General features: G+C 52.4%; 1 protein-coding gene across 2 annotated transcripts in view; it reads left to right on the forward strand.

The window, feature by feature from the left end:
• Positions 1 to 15,431, forward strand: part of LOC119964132 (di-N-acetylchitobiase-like) — a 48,708-nt gene that overhangs the window by 21,928 nt on the left and 11,349 nt on the right. For both annotated transcript variants that reach the window (XM_038793433.1, XM_038793434.1), the window contains exons 3-5: positions 6,317 to 6,513; positions 14,979 to 15,150; positions 15,237 to 15,334. In XM_038793433.1, the coding sequence (XP_038649361.1) occupies positions 6,317 to 6,513; positions 14,979 to 15,150; positions 15,237 to 15,334 (467 nt within the window). The remainder of the gene's footprint in view (positions 1 to 6,316; positions 6,514 to 14,978; positions 15,151 to 15,236; positions 15,335 to 15,431) is intronic.

Genomic DNA, 15,431 nt, shown 5'->3' on the forward strand with positions numbered 1-15,431 from the left:
CCCATGGTGACCTGGGCAATTTTCCATCCATCACCAAACATTACCAAATTACCAAATGGTTCAGTGTCCATTTTCCTACTTGTGGCACCTTGCAGGGCACAGATTAGCCAACACATCCACTTAGAAAATAACAGCGATTACACCTCAAAAATAACTAATTGGATAGGAAGCACTTGAAGGACATCCTGAGGTTGTGACAGTCACTATTGTTATGGGAGAGGTGTTTTCAGAACCCCAAAATGTATCATGGAGTCCAACCTTTAAATGGATTGTTGCTTTTGAAGCACACGGCTTTTTCCCCAGGTCTGGTATTACAATTATGGACACGTGGGTTTTTAAAACAAAACAACGTTTATTCCAAGAACTCAACTTAACCTTTTAAAATAAACATTGGATTTCTTAACACCCCTTACTTCAAAGATAACCCCGAAAATAATACACTACCCAATCCTGCAAACTGTCTTTCAAACCTCCTAAAGACTTCAACCCTTCAAAAATAGGAGCACAACAGGTTACATTCAATATATTTAAAGAATTTGGATTTGCAGAAATTACCAGGCCAGCTCTTTCCCTTCCTGCAGCTCTCAGCAAACCAGCCAGGCACTTTTCAGCTGCTCTCTCAAACTGAAATTAAAAACTTCAAAAATGGCTGAGCTAAAGGCCCAGCTCCGCCCACACTCTGACATCACTGCATTTCTTAAAGGTACATTGCTTAAACATCCATTTCTTAAAGGCACTCTCACATGAGACTATGTAAATGCAATTATACATAAATCTTCCTCTCCTGCTTCTCCATGACGTTGCGGGTTCTGTTTGATAATTTACCTTGCCAATGTCTGTTTATTGATTTTTTTTAATGTTTTTATTCCAAATTTTTCAATAATTTTTTACAAAACACTACAAAAAAGAGAATAATACAAAGAAAACAAAGCAATCAACAAAAACCACTTAACCCACTATCCAGCTAAGAATTTAACAAACAAAACAACATAGGGCATCTGCCCCTAACTAATAACGTGGCTACCAAGGAGGCAAAGGCCAGAACCCCGGCCCCTTTCAACTCCTGCACACCCGGATCTTCCGATATCCCAAATATCGCTGTCCCCCAACTCGGTTTTACCCGAGTGTCCAAGATCTTGGACATAACCTTTGCAAAATGGCGTCTCCACTGCCCCCAGATCCTCAATATCGCTGCCACTACCGGGCTCGTGGTGTACCGCGTCGGCGGAAGCGGCAACGGTGCCATCACCAGTGCCCCCAAGCTAGTGCCTATACAGGGCGACACTTCTAGCCGTTTCCACGCCGCCCCCTCTCCCTCCATTACCCACTTCCGAATCATAGACACATTCGCTGCCCAGTAATAGCTGCACAAGTTCAGCAGTGCCAACCCACCCCCCTCACGACTGCGCTCCAAGAACAGTCTCTTAACCCGCGGGGTCTTATTTGCCCACACAAATCCCGGAATGCTCCTGTTTACCCGCTTAAAGAAGGACTTGGGGATGAGAACAGGCAGGCACTGGAAGGCGAACAGGAACCGAGGGAGAACCGTCATTTTTACGGACTGCAGCCTACCCGCCAGGGGGAGTGGCAACACATCCCACCTCTTAAAGTCCTCATCCATCTGATCCACCAGGCCCGCTAGATTGGGCTTGTGTAAAACCCCCCAACTCTTGGCTACCTGGATACCCAAGTACCGAAAGCTCCTCTCCACCATCTTCATAGAATTTTTTTAGATCATAGAATTTACAGTGCAGAAGGAGGCCATTCGGCCCATCGAGTCTGCACCAGCTCCTGGAAAGAGCACCCTACCCAAGGTTAACACCTCCACCCTATCCCCATAACCCAGTAACCCCACCCAACACTAAGGGACACTAAGGGCAATTTATCATGGCCAATCCACCTAACCTGCACATCTTTGGACTGTGGGAGGAAACCGGAACACACGGAGGAAACCCACGCACACACGGGGAGGCTGTGCAGACTCCGCACAGACAGTGACCCAAGCCGGAATCGAACCTGGGACCCTGGAGCTGTGAAGCGATTGTGCTATCCACAATGCTACCGTGCTGCCCTTAAGCGGTAGCTCCCCCAATCTCTTTTCCTGGCCTCTCGCATGCACTACAGAAAGCTCGCTTTTCCCCACATTTAACTTGTATCCCGAGAAGTTTCCAAAATCCCTAAGAATCTGCATAACCTCCCCCATCCCCTCCACCGGATCTGCAATGAACAAAAGCAGGTCATTCGCATACAGTGAGACGCGGTGTTCCTCCCACCCCACCCCACACGAACCAACCCCCTCCAGTTTCTGGTCTCCCTCAACGCCATCGCCAACGGCTCAATCGCCAAACAGCAGGGGGGGGGCAGAGGGCACCCCTGCCTCATTCCACGATATAACCTGAAATACTCTGACCGCAGCCGGTTCGTCGAAGCACTCGCTACCGGGCCCTGGTACAACAATCTGACCCATCCTATGAATTCCTCCCCAAACCCAAACCTGCCTAACACCTCCCACAATACTCCCACTCCACCCGATCAAAGGCTTTCTCTGTGTCCATTGCCGCTACCACTTCCGCAGCTGATGTGCCAACATCCAGCTTGCCTTCTCCCCATACTCATATACTGCTCCTTGTAGCTTCCTCAACTGGGCCTCAGCCTTCCCCGTGGTTAGCAAGTCAAACTGCGTCTGGAGGCTCCGGTGCTCCTTCAACAGCCCCTCCTCAGGGAATTCTGCATATCTCCTATCCACCCTCAGTAACTCCCCCACCAATCTCTCCCTCTCCATCTTCTCCCTCTTCTCTCTGTGGGCCCTGGGCGCCTCCCAGACCACACTCATCGACACCTCCCCATTATCATTGGCCTTCATATATCTTTGGATGCACCCCCGGACCTGCCCACAGACCTCCTCATCCACCAGTAGTCCCACGTCCGTCCGCCACAATGGGCGCTGGCCTCTCTCCTCCCCCATCTTCAGATCCACCCAATGTGAGGCATGGTCCGAGATCGCAATGGCCAAGTACTCCACCCCCTCCACTCTCCGGATTAGCGCCCTGTTTACCACGAAGAGATCTATCCGCGAGTAAGCCTTGTGTACATGGGAGAAGAAGGAAAACCCCCTCGCCCTTGGCCTAGCAAATCTCCATGGATCCACTCTCCCCATCTGGTCTATGAACCCCCTCAGAACCTTAGCTGCTGCCGGCCTCTTACCCGACCTCGATCCAGACCGATCCAGTGCCGGGTCCAGCACCATATTGAAGGCCCCCCCCCCATTATCAAACTACCTGCTTCCAGATCCGGGATCCGACTCAGCATCCGCTTCATGAACCCCGCATCGTCCCGGTTTGGGACATACACATTCACCAGCACCACCCGGGCCCCCTGCAGCTTACCATTCACCATAACATACCGTCCCCCTTTGTCCGCCACAATACCCACCACCTCAAATGCCACCCGCTTACTGATGTGACCATCAATTCACAAGACACGTGGTTGGAAGTGAACAGTGGTTTTAATAGTCTTACAACTGAGCCTGCCTGCGACGAGATGAACTGGCAGCAGGCTCACAACTGCAGATCTTTATACTTCCAGTTAGTGGGAGGAGCCATGGGCGGAACCATGGGCGGAGCCAAGGGTGGAGCCCAGTACAAACTCCTCATCTCCCCCTATGGGCCGAGCCGCGCAACTGCTCGTATACCGAGCTTACAAAGACACAACACATACAATATAACACGGTGTGAATTACTAGGATTGTGATTCACCCCATTCACCCCCTGTAAAAAAATCAAGTCCAGAGGGGGTGATGGGTCTACAAATTGAGTCGGTCCGGCGGTCGACTTATCTTCTGAGATCTACGAAGCACTGGGGTTGCAGCCTCTTCTGGTGGCTGGGTGGTGGCGGTCGGCGAAGGTACCATGGCGGACACCGGGGGTGACTCGGACCGAGCTTCGTACCCGACTGGTTCGACTGGTGATGGGGAGCGCTGGAAACCCATAGGCGCGGGGGCGCAGAGCACGGGCAGTGAACCTACAGGCGTGGGGGCGCCGGGCGCGGGGGGTTGGGTGGGGTGTAGTGTGAGAGGCACCTCGGCGGTAGTAGTGTCGGAGTTGGATCCTGAGCCTGCCTGCGATGAGATGAACTGGCAGCAGGCTCACAACTGCAGATCTTTATACTTCCAGTTAGTGGGAGGAGCCATGGGCAGAACCATGGGCGGAGCCAAGGGTGGAGCCCAGTACAAACTCCTCATCTACCCCTATTGGCAGAGCCGCGCAACTGCTCGTATACCGAGCTTACAAAGACACAACAAATACAATATCAGACAGTGTGAATTACTAGGATTGTGATTCACCACACTTACTCACCAGGATTGCGACCACCCTGTTTTTTGCATCCAGCCCTGAGTAAAACACCTGTCCCACCTGTGGTGGTATGATTAGCATAGCTGCCTGCCATTGGTGCAGAACACCGGCTTACCATTGGCCCTGGTCGGTCATGTGCCTCTCGACCGGTTGGTTGAGACCAGTCATGTGACGGCTCCCCGATTGGTCGAGGGGCTGAGTTAACCCCGCCTCCAGGGAGGGGTATAAATACCCAGTACTCCCGGCGGTCGTCCATTTACTGTAATCGACCGCAGGGCTAACATCTAGCTGATTAAAGCCATACTTTTGTCCAGCAACTCGTCTCGCGTTCAATTGATGGTACATCACCACCCATCCCTTCCTCAGCCTAGTTTGATCTGCGCTCTTCAGGTGTGTTTCCTGTAGCATGGCTACGTCTGCCTTCAGTCCATTTAAGTGCGAAAAGACCCGGGCCCTCTTGACCGGCCAATTTAGGCCTCTCACATTCCACGTGATCAGCCGGATTGGGGGGCTACCTGCACCCACCCCTGCCGACTAGCTCTCTCCTTTTTTAGGCCAGCCACGTGCCCATGACTGCCGCACTCTCCAGCCCCCCAGGCGGAGGCTTCCTGCCCCGATTCACCCTCTTACCGTCAACACCCCCTCAATCAGCACAGCAGTAACCCAGTCCCCCCCCCCCCCCCCCCCCCCACCAACTCCCCCCCCCCCCTTCCCCGGCCAAGCAACTGCTTAATCCCTACCTGGGCCGACCCCGCCCCCGTGGCGCAGTTCCTTTTAACTGTGACCTCACCCCAGTCCCCGAGGATCTCGGGCTACGGGCCCACCCATTCCCAAGAAAACGCGGGGAAATAAAAACGAAAGAAATAAACCCCACTCAACAAGCATCGCCCCCACTCCCTCACCAACATCCCACGTAACATACTGCAAACCATTCATTCAAGTCCAGCTTCTCCTTTTTGATAAAAGTCCACGCCTCATCCGGCGTATCAAAATAGTGGTGTCGGTCCTGGGATGTGACCCACAGTCTCGCCGGCTGTAACAGCCCAAACTTCACCCCCTTCCCGTGGAGGATCGCCTTAGCCCGGTTGAATCCTGCCCGCTTCTTGGCCAGCTCTGCACTCCAGTCCTGATTTTACGGATCTCGGTATTCTCCCACCTGCTGCTCAACTCCTTCTTCGCCCATCGCAGGACACACTCCCTGTCGGTGAAATGGTAAAACCTCACCACCATCGCCCTCGCGCGGTTCGTTCGCCCTCGGCCTCCTTGCCAAGACTCTGTGTGCTCCATCCAGCTCCAGGGGCCTGGGGATGGCCCCCGCACCCATCAGCGTGCTCAGCATCGTGATCACATACGCCCCAGCATCCGACCCGTCCACGCCTTCAGGGAGACCCAGAATCCGCAGGTTCTGCCTCCTCGACCTGTTCTCCAGCTTCTCCTGCCATTTTTTGTGAAGCGCCTTGTGCGCTTCTACTTTAACAGCCAGGCCTAGAATCTCATCCTCATTGTCAGAGACCTTCTGCTGCACCTCCTTAATCGTCGTCCCCTGCATCTTCTGGTTCTCCACCAACCTCGCAATCGACGCCTTCATAGGGGCCAGCATCTCCGCCTTCAAGTCAGCAAAGCAGCTTTTTAAGAACTCCTGCTGCTCCCGTGACCACTGGGCCCTCGCTGCCTGGCCCCCGCCCGCCGCCATCTTGTTTTTTCACGCCCGTTCTCCTCTCTGCTCTAAAGCCACTTTTTTGACCGCTCCGCTCCTGGTCCACTCCATACAGTGCTGGGGGGCCCTCGCTGCTTCCTTCCCACACCGGGAATCGCCGAGCAAATGCCGCTGAGGCTCCTTAAAAGGGCCCAAAAGTCCGTTATCGGTGGGAGCTGCCGACCGTGCAACCTACCCAGGCACAGCCGCAACCGGAAGTCTTTGATTTTTTTTTAATGATACTTGTTGTTCCTTCACACTTTCCCAGATGTTATGCTTCAGATGTACAGTCAAGACAGATTGCTTCGAAACCTTTGGATTACAAGTATGGTGCATTCCACGCAAAAATACTTCCTGGATGGAATCAATCTGGAATTCAGCCATCAGATGAAAAATTTTGAAGGACTATCTGCGTTGGTCGCAGAAGTCACAGAAACCTTCCAACGTATGATACCCGGATCACAGGTAAAGGACCGCATTTTTTTCAAAATGGTGACAAACAATTGAGTTTATGAACTGAGTTAATCTAAATAATTTTGGGTATATTTTCTGGATAAATAGATTGAAATAGCTATTCCTGACTGCGGTTTAGTGGTGCATCATCTTGTTAACAAGCTACTTGGGCCTTTGAAGAGAAGACTGAGAGGGCGACCTGATCAAGGTGTACAAGGTGATGAGCGTCATGAACAGGGTGGGTCGGGAGCAGCTGTTGCCCTTAGTTGAAGGGTCAGTTATGAGGGGCCAAAGTTTAAGGTGAGGAGCGGGAGGCTCTGGGGGAATCTGAGGAAAAACTGTTTTGCCCAGAGGGTGGTGGCGGTCTGGAACGCAATCGCTGGGAGGTTGGTGGAGGCGGGTTGCTTCACCTCCTTTTAAGAGGTGGCTCGATGAGCACTTGGCATGTCATAACATTCGAGGCTATTGGCCAAGAGCTGGCAAGTGTGATTAGGTGGGCAGGTCAGATGTTTTTCGGGCATAGGTGCAGACTCGATGGGCCGAAGAGCCTCTTCTGCACTGTGTGTGTTTCTGTGGTCCTGTGATTCTGATCGCTGAGATTAGACATTTAACGTTGAATCAACAGCAGCTCAATACTCAGTTGATCGGGTGATGTTGGCCTTCTCGCCTGGAATTATACAAGCGACTGGAAACCCAGGTTCGAGGGATGGAATAGTTTGAATAGTAATGTTCACATGATTATAAGAATTACACAGTACCAAAAGAGGCCACTTGGTCCATCATGATTGGTCTTTAACAAAGATTTCCAATGACAGCCCCACCCTTTCCCTGTAACTCTGCAGCTCTTCGTACGATCTAAGCTCAGGAAACCAGGATGTGGAAACAATTTGGGTCGAAATGTGAAATGATGAAGGGAAGAACTCGCTTGTGGGAGTGGTTGGTGTACACGCTCCCTAATTATAACATAGAACATAGAACAGTACAGCACAGAACAGGCCCTTCGGCCCTCGATGTTGTGCCGAGCAATGATCACCCTACTTAAACCCACGTAACCCGTATACCCGTAACCCAACAATCCCCCCATTAACCTTACACTACAGGCAATTTAGCATGGCCAATCCACCTAACCCGCACATCTTTGGACTGTGGGAGGAAACCGGAGCACCCGGAGGAAACCCACGCACACACGGGGAGGACGTGCAGACTCCACACAGACAGTGACCCAGCCGGGAATCGAACCTGGGACCCTGGAGCTGTGAAGCATTGATGCTAACCACCATGCTACCGTGAGGCCCCAATTGTAACCACATGACAGGGCAGAGTATGAAAGGTGAACTATTGGGGGCTTGTCAGAAAGGGACTGCAAAAGTCATGGGGGATTTTAATCTACATCTATGTTTGAAAATCAGATGAGTCTGAGTGTGGGTGCCGACGGCCATGCTGATTGCGACTGCCGAGGCTCGCTCCGTGGTTCCCCTGTCCGGCAGCGCCTTGGATGGGTGCATGCAGGGGGCCCACCGCCTGGTGGGCCACAGGCTGCCCTGGACCACGGCCATCCCGTGGATGGGCCGTTGGGGTCAGTGGGCTCCAGGCGAGATGGCCTCGCGGGCGCTGGCACCCATAGGGCCGCTGGCGCCCTGCGTATCTACGGGCCACAACAGGCGGTCAGGAGGGCATGCAGCCAGATGGCTGCCTTGCAGGCCGCCCGCAATGGTGGTCCGAGCCTGGACACGCCGGTCCCGGGGGGGGGGGAACAACCCAACCCCACACCCCATCCCCTGGTCACACCCCTTCCCCCCACCCCACCCCCACTCGCCCGGCCGTGGCAGACACCTCCCAGCCATTGGTACAGCTGTCAGCCCATAGTTGCGCTCTTAGGGGCATTACCTACCCCCTCACTCTCCCTCAGCGGCCACAGTACCTATTACCTGATTTGAAAATCCACACGTGACCCTCACCGCCATCACTTCCAGCCGGCTCCCGGCTTGGGCTGGTTCATAAAAGGTTCATGCGTGCGACTGTACAGTTTGCATGCCCACGCCGATGCGTGGTGTGGACCTCATTCACACCGACAATAATTTTATTGTCACAAGTATGCAGTTACTGCGAAAAGCCCCTAGTTGCCACATTCTGGCGCCTGTTCGGGGAGGCCGGTACGGGAATTGAACCCGTGCTGCTGGCCTTGTTCTGCATCACAAACCAGCTGCCTGGCCCACTGAGCTAAACCAGCCCTATTGAGGCGCCGCAGCATTGTGTTCCATTAGGCGCCCGGCACCGACCTCGATGGCTGACACCATATTCTCAATTCGCGATTCGGGTATCAGCCGACAGACAATCACACCCCTCATTTCTAACTGCAGGTTGCGGGAGAATGGAGAGCTGTGCAGATTATAATGTGCACATTTAGAGCCAGGGCTTAGTCAATCAGCACAGCTTGGAGCATGCAAACAATCAAACCACCAGCAAAGCGGATGCTAAGCCGTACAATTTAATTCAGCGATCATCAACCAATTTACATACGAGTGGAGAGCTGAAAATTAACTGCTGTTGAAAATGCCCCAGCAGCTTATTGTGCCTGGGATCTGGCAGGTATCAGCTGGTCACGATCCTGCATGGCCTTGTAATGGCCTCTGCATGTGCTGCCATGACATTTTAGCCCATCCATCCCCTTCAAATTCCTCATTAGCAGAGGAGAAATCTCAGTCCTTCATTTTTCCCTCTGGAAATCCCCTCCATGCACCATAGTATCAGAGAATCATAGAATTGACAGTGCAGAAGGAGGCCATTTGGCCCATCGAGTCTTCACCGGGCCTTGGAAAGAGCACCCCACTCAAGCTCACACCTCCACCCTATCCCCATAACCCAGTAACCCCACTCAACCTTTTTGGACACTAAGGGGCAATTTACAGGAAATTTGGATTTGAAGCAGAGGAAGATATGTTGAGAGCGAGATACTGTGGGATTGCTTTTCGATAGCTCCAGTAACATCTACTGATGGGTTACACAGAACGTAGAACATACAGTGCAGAAGGAGGCCATTTGGCCCATCGAGTCCCACTGAAGCCCTCACTTCCACCCTATCCCCGAAACCCAATAACCCCTCCTAAACGTTTTGGACACTAAGGGCAATTTATCAAGGCCAATCCACCTAACCTACACGCCTTTGGACTGTGGGAGGAAACCGGAGCACCCGGAGGAAACCCACGCAGACACGGGGAGAACGTGCAGACTCCACACAAATAGTGACCCAAGCCGGGAATCGAATCTGGGACCCTGGAGCTGTGAAACAACTGTGCTAACCAATGTGCTACTGTGCTGCTATATTTTGCAAGGTGCATCAGACAACGCAGACACGGGGAGAACGTGCAAACGCCACACAGCTACCTAAGGCTGGAATCAAACCCTGGTTCCTGGCTCTGTGAAGCAGCAGTGCTAACCATTGTGCCACTGTGTTCTAGCTGGAATCTCAATGTTATGAGACCTTTGAGTCAGGTATATGCTTGCTGCAACGTCAGCTTCAACACAGAGATAACACACGTGAGAGTTCTTCTCATCCATTTGCCTCATAATTATTGGGGTGTCCCTTTTTAATGAACCTTGTACTGCACCCACCCCAAAAGACCCTCCTCTTATTTGAAGGGACTACAGCAGTGGTTCCCAACATGGGGCGTACTCCCCACAGGGGGGCAATTTGATTTTTAAGGGGGGCAATTGAGCGCGACTGAGGAGGTCTGGGTCCAAATTTTCGATTTTTATTTTTACAATTTTTTAGTAATTTCTTGCTCAGAACTTTAACTGTCTTTTGTTTGTTTCATTTTTCTTTTTCATGGATGCCATGTTCTTTTGAAGCTTGTTTAAACCAAGGTATTGGCGTTTTAAGCTTCTTCAGCTGAAACGGAGTTCACTTTTTAAATGATAAGAATTATATATCACCACATGGGGAGGGGGCATCAGGATTTTAGAGGTGATTAGGTGGGGCATGGCCAAAGAAAGGTTGGGAACCACTGGATTACAGGCTTCTGTAATGAAGAGTATGAAATTGTGCCTGTCACCTCCCAGACTCACTCCACTACCTTCAACACTCACCCATTAGCCACTACTTTCCCCCAATCACCCTTGACAGACCCTATTCAACAGTTCCTCTCTCTGTCACTATTCAACATTCCACCGTCAGTCTTGCAACTATAGCCATCTTCCTCCACATGTCATCTCTCCCCTCTGAGTCCGTACTCAATACCAACTCATGGCTATCCTGACCCTCACCCCTGCAACGATTGAGCCAACTGTTTTGTTGGTTTCCATGAATCCCCATCAAGCCCTAATCTATCCAACTGTTACCCTGGATTTGCCACGCTCTTGCACCCCACCACCCTAACCCCAACCCACGCCTCGCAATCGGTTCCACTGGTCAACTCCCAGGACTCCACTCCAGACATCACTGACCCCACCCTCTCGAACAATCTCTCTACCCCTATCCCTGTCCGCAACCCCCCCTCGCTCATCCAACCACAAGATCCGAAACGCAACAAACAAGACCCTTCACTCCGTCCCATATTCCTGCGGTCTTGTATTCCCTTGCTGCCTCCCTCCCTACCCAGGACAGTTCATGTACCTTCCCATAGAGTCCCCCATTCCTCTACCCTTTGCCTGTTACCCGTGTGTGTTATGTTCTTGTGCAAAGACAATTACTGGGTCGACGTACTAAAGAACATTCAAGACGAGTTAATTTTATTATAGTACAATAAACTGTGGGGAGGAAACTAATGCTAGAAAACTGGAACTAATATGAAAAATGAAATGAAAATCGCTTATTGTCACGAGTAGGCTTCAATGAAGTTACTGTGAAAAGCAACCTAGTCGCCACATTCCGGCGCCTGTCCGGGGAGGCTGGTACGGGAATTGAACCGTGCTGCTGGCCTGCCTTGGTCTGCTTTAAAAGCCAGTGATTTAGCCCAGTGTGCTAAACCAGCCCTTGGTTACTAAGGGGCTAATACAAACCTGACTGACACCTACTGGTCGGAGGCTATACATATTTACCCATACACTTGTTAACGGATCATTGATCTCCCCATCGGCCTCATGGAGCATGAGCTTCCCAGGTAGGGAGCAGAGGTCAACCACCTGAGCTCATTTTAAGCTAACATAAAAGCAGACCCATAACAGGGCCTGGTGTGATTCGTCCTCCAGCTAGGATTTTACTGGGAGCGATATGCTGCATCATACAGACCTTTGTAAATAGTGTGTTGTACCATCAATTCACTGCAAGACGATGAGAGTGAGTGAACAGAGGCTTTATTAACCGAGAACTTGTCTGCCTATAAGTTCAGTAACAAAGAGTGCCGCCCACAGGTGGCCAGGTCTATATACAGCCCGGGGGGGGGGGGGGGCGGAGCCTGAGGCGGAGCCCACCGGGTCTCCTGTACAATACATGGTGGTAGATCGTATTACTATTTCCTGGTCATCGGCCACAGTACTATACAGACAGGGTAGATTGCATTACCATTTCCTGACCATATGTCACAGTACTAAACAGACAGATTATACTATGGTGAATACATTCACCACATTCACCCCCTGTTAAAAAATGAAGTCCGGCGGGGATGAAGTGGGGTCATCATATATTCAGTCTGTCTTGAGGCCGGATTGTTCTCTTGGACCTCCTCAGCTCTGGCGGTGCGGCGGGTGCGGGCGTAGTTGCAGTTGCGGGTTGCAGTTGATGACTCCAAGAGCCTGTTGTCTGGAGCTTCAGTCTGGCTTGTCGGCATCGGTTGAGGGGAGGGGGGCGGCAGGGGGGTGGTGGATGGTGGCAGTGTAGGCGCAGGACAGTACAGGGGCCCCAGGGGGGGTTCAAGGAACGTAGGGGGTAGCGGTAGATGGCCGGGGGGGGGGGGGGGGGGGGGGGGCGTTGGCGGGGGAACCAGCAGGCACCAGGTCCCATAGGGAGACCGTATCTTGTCGTCCGTCCTGGTGCACGACGTAGGCGTACTGGGGGTTGGCGTGCAGCAGCTGGACCCTTTTGACCAGGGGGTCAGTCTTATGGCGCCTCGTATGCTTCCGGAGAAGGACAGGTCCCGGAGTTGGCAGCCAGGATGGAAGTAAGACCCCGGAGATGGACTTCCTAGGGAAGACAAACACACGGTCGTGAGGGGTCTCGTTCGTGGCTGTGCAGAGGAGCGATCTAATGGAGTGGAGCGCGTTGGGAGGAACTTCTGCCAAGGGGGAATCGGGAGACTTCTCGACCAGAGGGCAAGAAGAACAGCCTTCCATACCGTTGCATTCTCCCTCTCCACCTGCCCATTGCCAGCGGGTTACAGCTCGTAGTCCTGCTCGAGGCGATGCCCTTACTGAGCAGGTACTGACGCAGCTCATCGCTCATAAACGATGTGCTCCGGTCACTGTGGATGTATACAAGTGTGAAGATGCTGTGCAGGGCCTTTATCACAGTGACCAAGGTCATGTCGGGACAAGGGACAGCGAAGGAAGCGGGAGTACTCGTCAATGACGGTCAGGAAGTATATATTGCAGTTGGCTGATAGAAGTGCAGTTTGCACTCTGCGTCCCCGGATCTGCACCAAATGGGATTCGGAAGCAAGGGAGATTGTCTGGGTCGCGGGTTCGATGTGGAGGGAGCAGCGCATTACCGTGTCGGGGTGGACGAAGCTCGCTGCTCCCAGAGTGGAAAGGACATGGGGTCTCATGCCCGTTGACCCGGACGACCATCATTGAATTTTCCAGGGGCTTTGGCTGCGACTGGAAGAGGGTGAGGGGGCCGAGCTGCAGGTAGTCTGCGTGGTCGGAGGTATCGGAGTCACAAGATGGCAACTCCCACGAGTCGCATGGGTCGGGCCGATTTGAATATGGCGACCAAGAACGCCGCCCCCATCGGTTGCACGGGTCGGTTGGTTTTGAAGATGGTGGCCAAGATGGCCGCCCCCATGTGTCGGGCTGAGTTAAAGGTGGCGCCCCCCACGAGTTGCACGAGGCGGCTGATGCGTCCGAAGAGGGCTTTCCCTGCCGACACGCAGCCACATTGCGGGGTCTGTGGGCCTGTGAGTCCGTGGATTGGGCCTGGTACACTTTAGACTTCGGGGCTTTATGTCGTGCCAGGCAGACTCTGGCAAAATGTCCCTTTTTGTCCCTTTTTGCCACAGTCGCTGCATGTTGCGATGCGGGCTGGGCAACGCTGCCTGGGGTGTTAGCCCTGACCGCAGAAGTAGCATGACGGACCGCCCGGTCTGGACGGGCAGCCGCGCGGCACAGGCCTGTGACGTAGTCGGACCTGGTGAGGGCCACGTCAGTGGTGCCCACGAGGGGTTTGCTGGGTCTGCAGGGAACGTGCTGAGGCTCTGGTAGGCCACCTCTAATGTGGTGGCTAGTTTACCGTATCCTGCAGGTCCGAGGCCCCGTTTTCCAGCAGTCGCTGCCTGACGTAGTTAGACTGGACCCCAGCCACATGGGTGTCCCAGATCTGCAGCTTCATGCGCTCCCCAGCCTTCACAGCCTGGTAGTTGCAGTTTCTGGCGAGTAGAGTCAGGTTCTCCAGCGACCCGTCCAGCGATTTCCCCGACGCGTTGACAGCGGGTAGTGAGAAGGTGCCACCTCGTTTACAGCATCATGAAACGCTCCTCCAGCGTTGCGACAGCCTCATCGTACGTGTCGGCTTTCTCAATCGTCACGGAGATTCGATGGCTCACCCGGGCGTGGAGGAGGCGCAGCTTGAGGGCGTCGGAGGGAGGCGTTTCAGAGGAGTTGAGGCAGGCCTGGAAACAGCGGAGCCAGTGGGGGAAGATCGCCTTAGCTCGTGCTTCGAGTTTATCAGGCTTTAGAGCGGCTTCCATAGGGATGTCTTCGGCTAATAAATTGTTGTACCATCAATTCACTGCAAGACGATGAGAAGGAGTGAACATCGGCTTTATTAACAGAGAACTTGCCTGCCTGTAATTGCTGGGACAATGAGTGCCGCCCACAGGTGGCCAGGTCTATATACAGCCCGGGGGGCGGAGCCAGAGACGGAGCCCACCGGGGCTCCTATACAATACATGGTGGCAGATCGTATTACTATTTCCTGGTCATAGGTCACAGTACTATATAGACAGTTTATACTATGGTGAATACGTTCACCACATCGTGTAAATAAATCCATGTTTGTTTACCACCAGCCTCCTCTGAATCATTAAAATCAGTGGTTCCCAAAGGCCCAAGCAACACCTCCAACGCTTTCATAGTCCACAAAGACGTCAAGCTCACCAAGTGCAAGTCACTTATACATTGTTGAAAAAAGTGAATATTCTACTTTCTCACCGGTGAGGAAGTTAATTTGGAGAGAGGGGATTTCATGCCATCAATGTGGCCTTTTAATGAGTATGCCGAATGGGCAGCTTCCCACCACTGGCAGGCCGGGAAGATTCCACCCCGAATAACTACCAGTGTTATGGAACATGAGATGTGAGATAAAACTAACTTTTACTTCCTCTTAGATTTCAGTGACTCTTCCTTGGACCCCAGACTGCAGAGCTTTCAACTGCAATGATTTTGCAGCTGTTGCAAAGTCCTGCGACTTTTTTGTTGTGCAATCGTTTGCAATACACCTTCAAATGTGGCGTGACTGCTTTGCAAAAGCAAACGCTCCCTATCACCAGGCTTTATCAGGTACGTCCAATAAAAAAATTCTGGTCAAGAGAGCTGCTTGTGTGTATCTATGTTATCCTAATACAGTCATACTTTTCTCCACTAAGGGCTCTCTGCTTATATCCGTCTGGGTGTTGATCCCAAAAAACTGGTGATGGGAATTCCATGGTTTGGGCGTGACTATACTTGCCTGGATTTCTATGAGGTAAGGACAAATGATCAGTTTGCATTGCGCGCAAACTGAGAATTAAGTCAATTTATCTGAAATATATCACCCTTGTCCATCAAGCCGTCCAATTATA

This window comes from Scyliorhinus canicula, chromosome 4, assembly GCF_902713615.1.
Source record: "Scyliorhinus canicula chromosome 4, sScyCan1.1, whole genome shotgun sequence".
Taxonomy (NCBI): domain Eukaryota; kingdom Metazoa; phylum Chordata; class Chondrichthyes; order Carcharhiniformes; family Scyliorhinidae; genus Scyliorhinus; species Scyliorhinus canicula.